The sequence below is a fragment of the Gallus gallus genome, chromosome 4 (assembly GCF_016699485.2).
Source record: "Gallus gallus isolate bGalGal1 chromosome 4, bGalGal1.mat.broiler.GRCg7b, whole genome shotgun sequence".
Taxonomy (NCBI): domain Eukaryota; kingdom Metazoa; phylum Chordata; class Aves; order Galliformes; family Phasianidae; genus Gallus; species Gallus gallus.
The window spans coordinates 17,744,420-17,759,891 of NC_052535.1; the positions used below are offsets into that span (position 1 = coordinate 17,744,420).

At 45.8% G+C, this 15,472-nt stretch overlaps 1 protein-coding gene across 1 annotated transcript in view; it reads right to left on the reverse strand.

Annotated features, from left to right (window-relative positions):
- Positions 1 to 3,600: 3,600 nt before the first annotated feature.
- MAMLD1 (mastermind like domain containing 1) overlaps positions 3,601 to 15,472 on the reverse strand; it is a 76,873-nt gene continuing 65,001 nt past the window's right edge. The window contains exons 3-5 of the mRNA XM_003641088.6: positions 7,627 to 7,773; positions 6,091 to 6,172; positions 3,601 to 5,816 (exon numbers count right to left, since the gene is read on the reverse strand). Of these exons, the coding sequence (XP_003641136.2) occupies positions 4,798 to 5,816; positions 6,091 to 6,172; positions 7,627 to 7,773 (1,248 nt within the window). The 3' untranslated portion in view covers positions 3,601 to 4,797. The remainder of the gene's footprint in view (positions 5,817 to 6,090; positions 6,173 to 7,626; positions 7,774 to 15,472) is intronic.

Consider the following 15,472-nt stretch of genomic DNA (forward strand, 5'->3'; position numbering starts at 1 on the left):
CTTTCTTTGTCTCTTTCTCTCCCTTCCTTCCTTCCTTCCTTCCTTCCTTCCTTCCTTCCTTCCTTCCTTCCTTCCTTCCTTCCTTCCTTCCTTCCTTCCTTCCTTCCTTCCTTCCTTCCTTCCTTCCTTCCTTCCTTCCTTCCTTCCTTCCTTCCTTCCTTCCTTCCTTCCTTCCTTCCTTCCTTCCTTCCTTCCTTCCTTCCTTCCTTCCTTCTTCTAACAAATTACTTACATCTCAGACATCCTTCCTTCTTCTAACAAATTACTTACATCTCAGACATCTAGTTGCAGCATCATACACCTTGATAAGGACAGAAGGCACGGGAAGCACCCAGCCCAGGAGATCCTCCCTGCACTCAGGCTCTGATGCACGAGAGGCTGGCAGCAAGGCTCTACCACTCGTGCTGGCAGCAAGGCTCTACCACACAGCACAGGGCCCTTTAGGACGCATTGCTACCACAGCTCTGGTTATTTTAATTGACACGCAGCTGTGATGCAACCCAGACACCACCATGCCAACCTCCAGAATAAGAAAAAAAATCCAATTGCTTTTACTTCCTGAGTACAGAAAAGCAAAGGAGTGTGGCTCCATGTCCTCACCACACGTGACTCTGTACTGTTGGCCCCACAGAGGGTACATGGCCAACACAAACCTGTGCTAGGCAAACGGCTGCCTCGGGCAGAGCAGGGGTGGAAACCAGTCCAGACCTGCTGCATAATGGGAAATGGATTAAGATGTGCATAAGACAGCATATTTGTTCTGAGCTGTGCTACAAGACCCACTGAGCAAGCAGGGAGGGAGCAAGGCTAATGTCTGTGATTAACTGCAGCTCTCCTGGTTCAAGGAAGGTGTTTTCAGTCAGGTGCCTTTCCCTGGCTCTGCTCAGGCTTGTACACAGGAGGCCTTTTGACCAGACGGAGCCTTAATTTCTCCGTAACTCCTGCAGCTGACAACTGGTACTTGGGTTTTACCTTGCCTCAGAGAGACCCTTACTGGTATTTAAAACATACTGCCCTCTTTCAGACACTTCTTTATATTTTTCAAATTTGCTATATATGTGTAGCAGGGAACAGAAGTTGAAGTGGACATTAAATTGCTATTAAGCACCAAAAGCTGAGCTCAGCTCACATAGGACTGTGGGTAGATGTGGCAGGAACAAGTGTCCCGGTGGGGCTGTGCCACCTGCACAGCAGGCTGCGCTGCCCCATGGCTGCCTTCCCTGCGCTGGGCACCACTCCAGGGCCCTCTCCACTGGGCACAGGCACATCTGTGGCACTATCAGTGAGTGCCAGCCCCTGCCAGGTACTCGCCCCAGCTCCTGGACTGGTATAAATCAGGGGTTGCCCTGCTGCAGGCAGTGGAGTGGCTCCTGATTTACAGCATCCTACATGAGAAGAGAACTTGACCTTACGCTTCAGCACCAGTGTGGCTTCCTTTGTTGAAAGCTTCTTAAGCAAGACGTGTAATCAATCCTGGAGAGCCACTGTGCAGCATGGCTCAGGTTCTGCATAAGTCAGGGCTGGGCTGACCAGGGAAATTGCCTGATGGGCTCCCATGGCATCTGTTCCTAGGAGTTCTCTGGGTGCTTCTTTTTATAAGAATGAGTGTGTTTTTCTGTTTTGCCTTTGTAAAAAATGGGCTGGCTTAGATTAATACAATGCAGAAGGGGAATACAATGCAGAAGGGGAATTTTTCCATAAGTACAGAATTTTAAAGTCTGACTTACCCGTGCCACTAACCTTTCAGACAAATGAGCTCTTAGTGAGCTCAAGACTGGAAATTATGGCCTTTATAGGTGTTTGATGTTATGTTAGAGCCCAAGAGGAAAAAGCTTACTGCTTTGCCTCTGTTTTCATGGCTGTAATTATGAGGGCAGTCTAGTGACGTAACTTGTTTGGGAAATAAATGACAGCTTTCAACAGTGGATGCTTCATTCCTATAACTATTTTAGAAATCTAAAGCCATTCTACACTTCCACAGCAGCAAATGCAGTGGGCCTCAGCTGCAGGCTGAGCTGACGTGTGCCCCTGGCTGTGCTCTGCTGCCGCAGCACACACAGGGGGACTCGTGTAGATGTGCTTAGCTTTACTGCCTCACTGTTGCACCTATTGGCCTTAGTGATACAGAACGTGGAAGCAAAGGAAGAACCAGACTTTGGGCATTTTCAGACTTGAATAACAGAAGAAAAGGGGATGGCGAAGTACAAAGGTACTTTTTGCAGGAGAAAGCAGACAACTCATTGTGACAGATGCATTGCCTGTTACAGCTTGCTGTAGATCAGAGGTGCAGGGCTTGTGCTGCTGCTGCTGAGGTTCCCCATGGTCAGTCTGTACATCAAGGCACCCTGCCCAGCCACAGCCACAGCTCACATAGGAGAAGAGCAGCCCAGGAAGGGCACATGCCATTCAGGTCATGGACCAGTCCCAAAAGGTACATAGGAGATCCATTACCCACAGAGACACCACAGAGATAATCACACCCAGCACTTACCTGCAGAGTGTGGCACAACTGTGGCTCCTCACAGTACCCTGCTGAGACACGAGGGCCTGAGATGGAGAACAGAGGAGCTCCGTCAGCTCCAACACCAGTCAACAAAGAGTGCAAACAAGTGGGTGCACAACCCGAGTACAAGATAAACAGTTGTTCACAAACTCAGTGGGAAAGAGTTGGCTTCAGAAGACATCCTGACCCAGCGTCTGTTACCCAAGCTCTGCAAAACTGAAAGGTTCATTGCCAAAAACAAAATGAGGGATGAAAATAGGCTGTTTTCGTTATATTTGTTACTATCCTAAAGAAATGCCTGTGGGCAGCAGTCCTCCCATCCCCCTGCCTGCTGTGCTGGCACCAGCCCCACGCTCAGAGCAGGGCACGGCTCACAGCAGAAAAGTTCTTGAAGCGCTGCCAAGTTCCATGGCCAAACAAACTCACCTTTGTCCCCATCACAGACTTATTCAGAGGCATTCATCCCCTCACTGCTGTCTGCAAGCAGGCAGGCATTTCTTTCTCATTCATAGCCTCGCTGGCTTTATAGCCTAATTTGGCCAATTGTTTGGTGGGGCCAATTTCTGTTGCTTGAAAAAATGGCTTCTCCCATACTGGCCCTGCTTTCACACACACCCGTGCCATTTGTGGGACCAGCCTGTTTGGGAGCAGACGAACGGTACGCTCCTGCCCGACCTTCAGCCCTGACTGCCCCCTCTCACTTGTGGCTTCAGGAGCTCCTTCCTGCCCCTGGCTCTGGAGTAAAAGGTTCTGGAGAGGAAGAGCTTGCACAGACTGGGGCTGATCTCACCTAGTACCTCCCTCCACCATGGATCAAGGTGAGCGAAATCCCCCAGGTGATGTCCTCCAGCATGTGAGGGATGAAGGGCAGCACTGCTCACCTTCCTCACCAGCCCTGGAAATCTGGGGTAGCTGCTGCTTCTGTTAGATGAGGGAGTTCTAGATACAGATGCTATGTGCGCATTCTTTCAAGGTTGCTAAAGCACATACATTTGTGCACATAACTGAATTGACATCATAGCATCCAGGGCAAATCAAATTAATTCAAACATTGGCAGGTACAGAATGTTGTAGCTAAGAAATGAGCACATAAAATATACACAATTTTCCCCCGGCATTTTATTATGGTATGAAGAAAAAAACATTCTGTGCTTGAAGCTGACGTTATATTACAAATGTACTGCGAAGTATGATGTGACTATTAAAATATGATTACACAAAGTATGAACATTTTAAGTTTACAGTACAGCGAATCTTTTATAAAGAGACTCTTAAATATACATAGGACAATAGTAGCTGACAGAAAAACATCAAAAATTAACTATTCATGTTTATAGACTTTTCCCCTGAAAAAAGTCTCACATTAAAACAGAAATTATGAAAAGCCTTAAAACCAGGAACAAATCACCTGTACGCTACAAAAATACATGGCAGAGGTGTGCAAACCAGAACCGAAGGACACAGTGGCCAGGGAACCTTGGCGATATCAGACCGGCATCGTTGCCTAACCCGCCTCACCACGTGCCGTTCCTCAGCCAGCTGCGGTGCACATACACACACACACACGCACACGCCTGTCAAAAGCCGCAGTGTCACAAGCGCACTCACACTGCAGGACAACGGGAGATGCACTGCCAATGTCGAGTCAGCATACTGGAGTGTACCAGGTGGAGGACTTCCCCAGATCCTGCAACGGATCCCTGCCAGCAGGTCCCTGACTGTGCCGGGGGCCCTGGGCGGACCCACGCACTGCTCTCGGGTTGCAGGATTGAGCTATGAGTCAATCAGCAGTTCCTTTCACATGTATTGGTTTGTTTTTAACGCGACTTTTTGATCTTTTCTCTTGATGTGGGAGAACAGATGCCACTCTTGGTTTCTGCATAGTCTGGTTGCAACGACACCCCTAGTTCATGTGTTAAGTTATGTCAAAAACATAAGTATTTTATGCTGTAATACACAGTATTACTGAAACTAACAATATTATTTGCATATTTATAACAAGGTATAATGAAATCCCTATAATAAAACCAAAAGTTATGCTATAGATTTATTTACAAACAGACCAGCAAAGAAGTATAAATACTTCTACATTTAAGGTTTAGGAAAACATAATTTACAAAATATTCAAATATATACACTGATATGAAAAACTGCTAATATTAAACTTTGATGCAGGCAAAGAATTGGCTGAGTCTATTCATTCTGTATTGAAAGAAGTGGCGGCTTCCATGGGCCACCTGCTGCATCTAAAAGTCACATGTACAGTATTTACAACGCAATTGCTTCCCTCCAAGCTACACATGTCCAGAGCTCTGAGCGTGCTGTCCCAAAATATCATCTATCATTGTCAGATTGTTCAACCACTCTTCATCGTTGCTGCTGCTGCTCTTCATGAGTGAGTCAAGGAAGTCAGTGTCACTGCAGTTAGTGGGCAGAACGGAGCTGCTGTGCTGGGGCACGAAGTCATACTGCGGCAGCTCGGCAGCTGCGCTCATCCTGCTGAAGGCGTCAGGTGGCTGCCCTGCGGCAGGGTAGGTTGGTGGGCCGAGGCCTGTGGGGGGATTGAGCTGGTTAAAGCTGGACACTCCCTGTGGCATTGATTTCATAACATTCATAGCTGGCAGCGGTCCCCTGGTTAAACTGTGTCTCAAGTTCTGATTATTCATTGAACTCATGCCCTGGCCAGACTGTCCCATGCTTAGTTTTTGCATCTGTCTGACCTGGACTCCAGGAGCAATCTGATTAGGCGGCACCACAGCCTGCTGGGAAAACTGCTGCCCCGATGCATTTGGTCGCACGTTCTGTTTGGAGAAAAGAGCGTTACTTGAGAACTGCTGCATGCTGGTATCCATTTGGCTTTGATTTGGCATTCTTGGCACTGCAGTCGGCGTCCACATCTGGGCAGAGGAGTTGGGATAGACACTGGGGATTCTTGGCACACTCGGCTGTCTCAAGTGCTGCTGAGCTGCTGAGTGATTCACCAAGGAGCCAGAACTAAAGCCAGCCATCGGCATGCCTGGCTGCACTGCTGCGTGGCTGTGTACGGTTTGGCACCCTGAGTTCATGGCCATTGAGTTCTGGCTTGGCCGCAGTGGGATGTTAAAGTCGGAATTAGGTGGAAAAACCGTCTGCTGTTTGCCAGGGTTGTGTGGAATCATCACCATCGTTCCGCTGCTCTGGTTGGCAGTGACTGGGGTAATGCTGGTGCCCAAAGTGCTCTGGAGCATGGCTGGGTTCGACGGCAGCATGTGGTGGTTGGGTGGAGGGGCTGGCATCGGCTGGCTGCAGTCAGTGGGAATGGGCTGCTGAACAGCTGCACACAGAGAGACATATTAGCTGGCGAGCTCACCTTCACCCCGAAAACAGGGCACATCCCTAAAGGCTGCTTCTCCGTACTTAGCTTTTACTACCTGGGCTCTGTGTGCTTTGTAACAAGTTATTACTGAAGCAAAAAGGATGTGGGCAAATCTCATGATGTATGATAAAATGGGAAATACTTTTATGGGAAATACGGAGAATGATTAAACACTGAATATTGAATCAGATCCTAGGCTCTGGCTCCTTGAAGCATGCCACTTCCCCCTTACCTTGAAACTGATTCATCTGTTGAGATGCAAACAAATTCCTCTGCTCAGATGTTACTCCCAGCATGTTTTGTCTCTGCTTTTCCTGGAAAACAAGGGGAATAACAGTCAAGGTGCAGCTTTCTGACAAACAGAAATGGCAGCAGACATTCAAAGTACAGCCACTGTCATCACTAACAACATTTCTAGTACACATACATCCCTCTGATGAGACTCAGCCCAGTATTCATTTCAGAGGAGATCTTAATTGCTCACATGCCCCCTTCTTGCAGAGGTGTCCTTACAACAGCCCAGCATTTGGAAGTGCAGACTGTAGCAGATGCTGTGCAGGCAGCCCAAGGCCAAGGGACAAACACACAGACACTCACATTCACCAGCTTATGAGTGAAGTATGGGGCTGCCAGAGGCTGGAGAAATCCTGGTGTCTCCCCACTGCCTCTTGCGCTGACTGTTTGCATGTGTTCTTGGGAATATCAGACCTGGGGACAAAAGGTGCCCACGAGTCTAGGAGTGAGCAGAGTCTGCGGCAGCATTTCAGGGAGACAATGACAAACAGGAGACTGCTGGTGGCCATGACCCTGCCTGGAGGACAGCTCTCTCGTGTACTGTCTGTGGTGCCAGTTGCCACTCCTCACCAGAACACAACAGTGAACCACAAGAAGCCTTGGATCCCCTGAACAGAGCACTGCTGGCTTTCTCCAAGTGACCTGATTCATATCCCCAACTGTTTGATCCTAGAACCCACCACTGCACTCGTGTCTCTGCTGTGGACAGCAGCTGTGACTCAGGGAGTTTTCCATGATGGTGCAAGCTGAGGCCTTGTTAAACTTCTGTTGTGCCAGAGCAGCACAGATAAGCTTGAAGCCAACTGATGACAATGAGGTACAGTTGTTTTTGGAAGGGTATTTCATCAATGGACAGGATAGTTAAGAGTTTTACCAAACTGCTTCTCACATTGTTTCCCCAAGAAATGAGCCTGCTTGCCACAAAGCCAGCTCAGAAAGCCAGAGATGCAAGCTCAGTGCTGCCTCACACAGCTCCCTGTGAGCTTCCCCCACCCTTGCTCCTTCACATAGCATGTTTCAAACCTTGCACTGGGACTTCTGTCCCCACAGAGACCATCCAAGTCCAGTAGAAATGGGTTTATCATCTATTCTGGGAGATCCCGAGAGAACCAAAGAGAAAGACAAGGAAGGACATCTCTCCTAGGGCTGACTCACTCCTCAAGCCTCCCTTTTCAGCATCTTTCCTCCCAGCTCTGAGGCTGACCAAGATGACAGCAGTGATACAGAGGTGACTGAATTCTTTCCTCACACATGAATGGGTAGAGCTGAACTCAGGCTTGCTGAGCAGCACTTTGCCCTGGCCTCTCTTAGGCATAACAGTCTGGATGCACCACAGCCCTAGTCTGACTCAACCCAGCAATTCCTAGGTCACTCCTCAGTGTTTGCTGACTAGTGATTTTCCCATTCCAGTTAGGCCTGTCCTTCCCAGTGAGGTGGATGGCATAGAAACCCACAGAAGCACTCAGCACTGTACCTGCATCAGCTGTCGTTTCATTATTTGCTGCTTCAGTAAATGGTTCCTCATTGCGTACCCATTCACCGTGGCTGGTGCCGGCACAGAGCCTCCACCTGGGACAGAGCCTGGCTCCTGAAGTCTGGCAACAAGTCCAGGATTCTGATCCTGCCAAGAAAGATGAAAAAAAGAAAATTAATCTCATCAGGGGGACAACAACAGAAGCCTTTCTCTTCTCTGCTAATGCCCTCTTCTCCAGTCTTCAGCTGTTCCATGCCAAACACCTTGTGGGTACACATGGACCCACATTGCATGGTGTGACAGCAAGTGTCAGGTGACTGCTCTGGTTTCTGAGGGTCAGCACAAGAAGAAACGAGGGAAGCCAAAGAGGAATCTAAAATTCTTTGTGACTAGCCCAGGGCTACAGGGCTGATTTACTACAATTACTGGAGTCACACGGCTGCCTTGCTGGCAGAAGGGATGTGAGTAAAGCATCACCTTTCCCACCAGTTCCCCAACTGTTACACTGAAAGACATAAGGAAAGAAAAGTTGTATCAGGTAGGACTTGGCAAATGGATATAAAGAAGAAACCTACAGTAACAGAAAACAGAAAACCAAAGGCTGAAGAATGGAAAAGGAAATATCAGATCTGGGACACAGAAAGATGAGGAAGAGCTGGACCTGAACTGAAATGCTTCTTGTGGGTTCCATGGTGGAACAATGAAAGAGAGAGCTAATTGTGAAAGGAGAGAACGTACAAAAACACAGGGTCAGATCATGGCCAGGTACTAAACAGCTGTCTTGATTCCTGGCTGTATTGGCTTCAACCAGCTGAGGACTTGCCTTTAAAGAAAGAGCATTGTGGGGAATGAGAAAAAAAATTGTATAGAAAAAACACGAAGACACAACTCCAAAGGGCAGAAGAATTTAAAAAAAAAAAAAAAAAAAGAAGTCAAAATATCTGAAAAGGTGGCCAGTTGTCAGGGAAATACAAGAGAACAACAAGGGAAGACGTCAAGGCCTCATCAAGGACAAGCAAGCAAGTGATCCTGTAAGTGCCATGCCCCAGCACAGCAGCACCAGTACATCCCCCTTTCTCCATTTTCACATCCAGCTTCTACATTATTTATGATGTTTTGTTATTATTGGCAGGGAGTATGTATGTTATATCCAGCATCCTTAGCTAGGCCGTGCTTCCTTTGTTTTCAGAATGGAAGCCCACATCCTTTGTTTGAGAATCAATGTTATCAGGAGATAAGCAAGAAGAAAATGGTTGTTGCCTTTTGACATCTGACAATTAGAGGCATGCTTAGATGGAGAAAACAGGATACGAGCCATGTTTCAGGGTGGCCGGAAGAAAGCGTTGCAAGACATTTATCACCAGATGGGCTACTCGGGCCCAGGGTGCCTTTCCACAGCAGCTTCACCATGAGGAATGACCCAGCACCTTCCCAGATATTCTTTGTAAAGGCGATTACCAAGAAGGTCACTGAAATTACTCATTTTTACGGTACCTCCTTTTGTTGTAGCTCTTTGGCTTATTGTGCAAAAGCACAACTGATGAAATGTAAATGCCTGTGAGATAATTTACTAAAAGACACAAACCTGCAGCTCATCACTGGTCTCATTATCATTCCTATTCATGGGCAGTCTCATAAGACTAGACTTTATTACCAGCGCTTTGCTTACAGTCCTGCTGGACAACTCTCCTCCTCCCCCTTCCCTCCTACCCATTTTACTCCCTCTCTCCCACAGAAAGAGAGGGAGGGGAGGAAAAAAAATAAATATGATTTACTACAGATGTAAATATGAGAGTTCATGTAAAGCTAGCATTCTGCTTTCATGTCAGACAGTATTCTGTAGCCACAGTTAAGCTCTGAATAATGCAGATTGCCTCTAGGGGAATATCTGAAAGTGCAGGGATTCAGTTTGTGTACTCTACACATGAAAGACACCGAAATGTTCATACCACCACAATCCCTGCCATCTATCCAATTTCCTCCCAGCTTGTCTTGTTGCGTGCAGAGGGTCTGTGCTTACTGAAGCAAACGAGTTTAGCGCAGGGACAATCATTCTGATGTCTAGCTCAGGGCTATTGCATTAACAAATCATTAACATTAAAGTCTCTTTTCCTAATCATGTCCACCTCATCTAATTCTTCCTAAACATCTTCAAGAAAATAACGTTGATTTTTTTCATATTATTAATGGCAAAGAAGTGTAAATCACATTACTAATTGCAGCTCTTGTGCTGTGGCAATACAACAGCTTAATTATATGGGATTTTCTGCAGGCACCCTATAGCAATAATGACAATCAGCGAAGTTCATTTGCAATGCAGAGAATGGGTTGCTGAGTTTTTCAGAGCAAAGTTGTTTAACACTTAAGTAGTGGGTAAAGAAACAACCTATACATCTAAATATTGCTTTAGGGGAAATTAGGACAAAATAGCATAGATAGGAACACAAGGACTGAATTCAAAATCCTTCCATCTACAGTTCACATATAGGTTAATCTAAAAAAAAAAAAAAAAAGTTTTCTCTTTTCACCACTAGTGGGAACTACTGTATTCCCTTACAATGACAAATAACCGTGTAAACACTGACTAAGAATAGCTCTGGTGCAGTCTAAAGGACGCTGCTATCTGTACCAAAGGTTAATAAACTCGAAGCATTTTTCCTTTTCAACTCTCCCCAAGAAACATCACTTTCCCGTATTATGGCCAAGCCAAACATGCCATCAACTTAGCTCACTTATATTTTGGACTGTCTCATTTAAAACCCACGAGGGGAGCGAAGAGAAGAGGGTTCCAGTGTCCCAGTGGGGAAGGCTAGCAGCAGGAGCATACACATGTCCGCAAAACATATGGGTTTGCACGTGGGCGTTGGTGGGGGGTTGGTCACTTTTCCCTTCAGAAGCTCGTTACAACCCATCAGATTGGCAGAATGCCCAGCCAATGGCAGGCACCCAGTGCTGGGGCCTGAGGCTACGCGTTTGAGAGCATGCGCTTCTGTTGCTAGGCAGATTGCCACATGGCAGGTCGGAGCTCCCGCACCACTCTGAGGGCTTTCCAGTGCAGCGGTTCATGTTCAAAAGTTTGGTATCCCATGTACTCACCTCAAGAGCAAGGAGAAAAGAATCAGGCTCCAGGTTTGCAGGAACATATACTGTCTGCATCTGTATTCAGGCACTGATGGTAACTGTGAAAGCAGTGGCACACACCAGCGAGACCAGCCTGCCACAACGGCCCAGCGTGCATAGAAGGGAACAGTGTTACGTCCGTGCAAAATGCAGCTGCGAACGACTATGTCCAACTGTAGTAAGCGTGGGTCTGGTCCAAAAAACATTCAGGCACACAATGCAAAGTGTGCAAACGCTCCCACTGAGACCAACCGCGTATAGCTATGAGTCTGCATCATTCCGACATCAACTGATGGGCTTGCTCCACCCAGCCTCCACATCTTATTACATAGGAGATGCACAACTGCTGTAAGGAAGCACGAAGATAAGCCGTTCCATGCGAACACAGTTAATCAGCTCCGGTCCCTACCACTTAGTCAGACATGCAGTAATCACTTCTGTGCCTTCACTTAAGTGAGAATGAAGAAATTTATGGCCCCTAATTCCTCTGAATCCTCATTAACAAACAGTCCAAAAAGGATTTAAAAGCAAGACTTTCTGAGGATCTGAGTTAGAGCTCTAATCGCGCTTTGGCAAATATGTAAAAATCCCTCTAATCTTTAATAAAGAGTGTTCATTGTTTTTTAAGACTGTGTGAAAACAGTAAACCCATTTATCATCATTAAATTTTTCCATCTGCTACATCTTACGGTGTAACTCTAAAGAATATAACCAAGAAATGCACACGGTAGATTGTACTGAGTTGAGCTCAGAGCAATTGGAGAAGTACAATTTATTTCTGCGAGGGCATGAAGGGGACTGCAGGCTCCTAGACAGAGTCATTTGTGCCATGTTGAGGAGAGAGCTGTCTGCACCAAAATGGCTCTTGGAAAGGCACATGTGCTTTATAAGAAATAAGCTGCCAGGTGAGACTGCTCAGCATTATGTTACAGACCCAGACAATAAAACTAAGCCATGAATTTCAATAGTTAACAGATGGACTAATTAGAGACGGAATTCTTTGTGGTTCTAACAGATAAGCAGGTCATAGCAAGGTTACCAAGAGACACTCGGCTTGGCGAATTTCAGGAGATATTTGCAGAGTAGGTGAAGAACTGTACTTCCCATATGAAAGTGTTACTAGCAGTGGAGGAACGGAAATGCATCTAATAAAAGATTCATACAGTAGCTGCATTTTAAAAGTTTCTTCCATTTCAAAAGGCATTACTGATTTGAGAAAGATTCCCTCCACTTTAAATGGGGAATCCAGCTGACTCTAGTAATTACATATCTTAAAGGGGAAGGATTGTTGAAAAGAGCTACAGCACTGCAGAATAAAAGGAAAAGACAAAAGGGAATGGGTAGCTCAGGGTAAATGTTGGCTGTAAGTTAGAGGAATGGAAAAACTGCTTTCTGCTATTGGATTTTTTGTAACGAAAGATAACTTGAAGCATTTACCAAGACATCACATGGAAAAAAAATAAAGTAAAATATAAACAAATAATAATAATAAATAATCCTTTCAGTCTTTTCAATAATCTGCACTCATGGCAGGGGCAGATACTCTCTAGAGGTGGGGTGAAGTTTCATTAACTGAGTTTTGTTCTGTATTTTAAGGACATCTGTTACATATGGAGAGCTCTGTACTGTGCTGAGAAAATGCAACTACCAGTTTCAGGCTCCCTTGCTTGTGCCCACAGCGGGGTTTCTCTCCTAAGGCCACAACTACGACCACTAGGCGCAAGGACTTTACAAATATTGCCAAGTAAACTGTTGAAACAGCAGTGCAGTTAAAGCTGGCTCACCCACAGAATTGCATGGCTGCGAATGTTGTGTCTTGGTCTATGGTGAAGCCACAAAGAGACTCTTGGGTGTTCAGTGACCTGGTGTAGCTCCATGGCAAGCCATGATGCTACCTGCACCAAGGAGAACACCGCCCCCCGAGCTACATACGCACATTGTGAATCTCTTTGGCCAAGGCGCACAAAGAAAGCAAACAAAGTTCAGGTTGAGTGGGATAACCACGTCACGCACTGGGCAGCACAATGTCTGTGAAATGCTACCATTTGCTTCCCCCTGTCCTTGGGGCTCTGTATGATTCTTGCCTCTGCCACCTGCCTTTAACAAAATAGTGTTTGCTCTTTGGAAATTTTCTTTCTTTTTTCCTTTCCTTTTCTTTTCTGTTCTGCCCAGAGTTCAGAGATGCTCTTCAAGATAAAACTGTTCAGTACAAAAATGCTCCAAAGCTTTTTGTTTGCTTGTGTGTTTTAACAGAATGTATTAACACAGATAAAACAAGCTGTGCAGCCCACCAGATCCTTTTCTACCTGTCTTTCACCCATTTCCTTGATACACGAGCATGTGAAAAACTAGCAGACTCAGGTTTCTAAGACTGTCCTGGGGCTGTCAATCAGGAAAAGGCTTTGTTTGAAGGCCATACGTGATGACCCATGAGTATATGGTTTTGTTTTTTAAAAAAAATTCTTCTAAGCTTTTCTTTCCGCTCATTCACGAGCATGCACAGCTTCCTTGAAAGGCCGCCCTCCTCCACTGTCGGGACAGAGAAGACCTCCACACCTGGCTGGGAGTTGCACCAGCAGCTCCTCCCTTCAGCAGCACAGAAGGAATCCTCATTTCCCTATAGCTGCTCTCCTCCTTCATGCTGTTAAAAACAGAACAAAACCAACAAAACTCCACTGGAGTACTCAAAGTGCCTGTCAAAGTGCACACAGAGGATGGAAACTGAGTCCATTTCCCCTCTTAAAAAAAAAAACAAAAAACAAAAAACAAATTAGTTAAAACTTCTGTGCAAATACCAAAACTTTCAGAGCTGGTTTCATTCAACAGAACATGCCATTGAACAAGAGTGGTGATCACAGTAACAAAAAGTCAGAACAATCCCCAGTGAATTACTGAAGCTGCAATTTTCTCTTAGATGGAAATGTACGCTGGAGCACGCAAGGTGAAATCAAGCACTGCAATGCCACAGCCAACTCCACAGCGTCACAGGCAGCACAGCAAACAGGAGCCTGAGGCACAACACGGGTCACAGAGTGGGTGCACAGGGCACACACAGCTTCTTGGCAGCGCAGGGCGGGCCTCCAGCACCCCCTACAAACAGAGCCTTTGGCCCAGACCAACTGTTGTTTTTAGGCGTAGAGACCCGGAGATACAGAGACAGTGGCTTTGTACGTGTCTATGTAACATATAGTCAAGACTCAAAATTGAATTATCTGCAAAGACCAAAATATTTATATTTGGTTTGTACAGCTATCATGATTCTCCAACCCTTGACACCATGCTCTTGTTCTCATGGAGGGCAGCTTGCCTATAAATTCAATGAGATAATCTAAAACTGTATTTATCTCACCCAATTTTGGCCGGTTGCCCTTTTGCCTGTCTCTACAAGGTTGCACAAGCTGCAATGACAAACTACAGCATCTTGTGTCTGTACAGTGGTTTGACTCAAGTCACCATGGCGCTCTGTCAAGGCACGCCTCTCTAAGAGAGCTATCTCTGAGATGCAAAAGGAACTGGCTTAGCTCAGCACCTGCTGGGAGAAATGCAACAGCTGAATGGGGAATTCAAGGGCTAGAGAGAGAACAGAAATATCCCACCAAACAATAGTGAAGATTTCACTCTAATAAAGTCCAAGTCTTGAGATCTTTGCTGATTTCTAATGATACAAGTGAGTCCTTCACAAGCCTACTTCCAAGAAGCACTGTGAGCTGCAGTGCGGTGGTCTGGGTCACACAAGGCCTTGAATCACTCCATTCCTCTGAGCTGAAGTTCCCAGAATTCCCTGCACCAGTTTGGGCTGCAGGGGCAGCTGCTGTGCCCCACGAGCCTGCCCAGCTGCCTAACACCTTGGCAAAGCACTCTGCCTGCAAACCTGCACAAAGCATCACATCGCTTTTTGGTACTCGGTCATTTCCAACAAATGAAACCATTAAACCCCTGAAATGGTTATATTGGAGCAGCTGCCCAATCAGGTGCTAAAAGTTGCCCTGCAACTTAGCAAACAAAGTCCACTGAGAAGCAGTAAGCTGAAACAGTGGACACAAATAAGCCAGGAATAGGTAGTCCTCGAGATCATATTTTTAAAACCGCATGAAAAAAGAAAAATACGCAGGGTGACCTTGAGTATGGAGAACAAGGAGTGATACCATTATTTTTTAAAATGGAAATTATTATTAAAACACCCAAAGCCGAACTGTTGTAACAAAATCAGCTCCATCTCCCCTTAAAAATTCCTTTTTTTTTCCTTCCATTCAGATTGTATTTACAAACTGTAGATGTCTCATTTTTTTTCTTGTGTCATTTCATTATTACAGAGTTGAGCTCACAAGCCATCTGCAGCTTCATTTCATCAGGCTCCCATTTGTCCTTGGAACAAGGTCATCCGGGACAAGAACATAAAATGCTGCTTTCCTCAACTGACAGTTCTTTATGCCTTCCTGTAAATATTCCCCACTAATTTTAAATAATTTTACCACTTCATACTCCTCCTCACACACACTGAAAAGGTTGATATGCACACATATTAATAAGAATCTTGTCATTTAACCATTGCACAACATATTAGAGGCAATTAATGGTGGTTATTTGCTGATAACGCAGGCATTTTGAACTCCAGCTCAAGGATCCTTGATAGCTTCATGTGACTTGTAGGGTATTAGCGATGGGTCAGAAGTGGGGACCCCCCCATTCAACATTAGCATATGCTTAGGAGACTCTGCTTTGCATC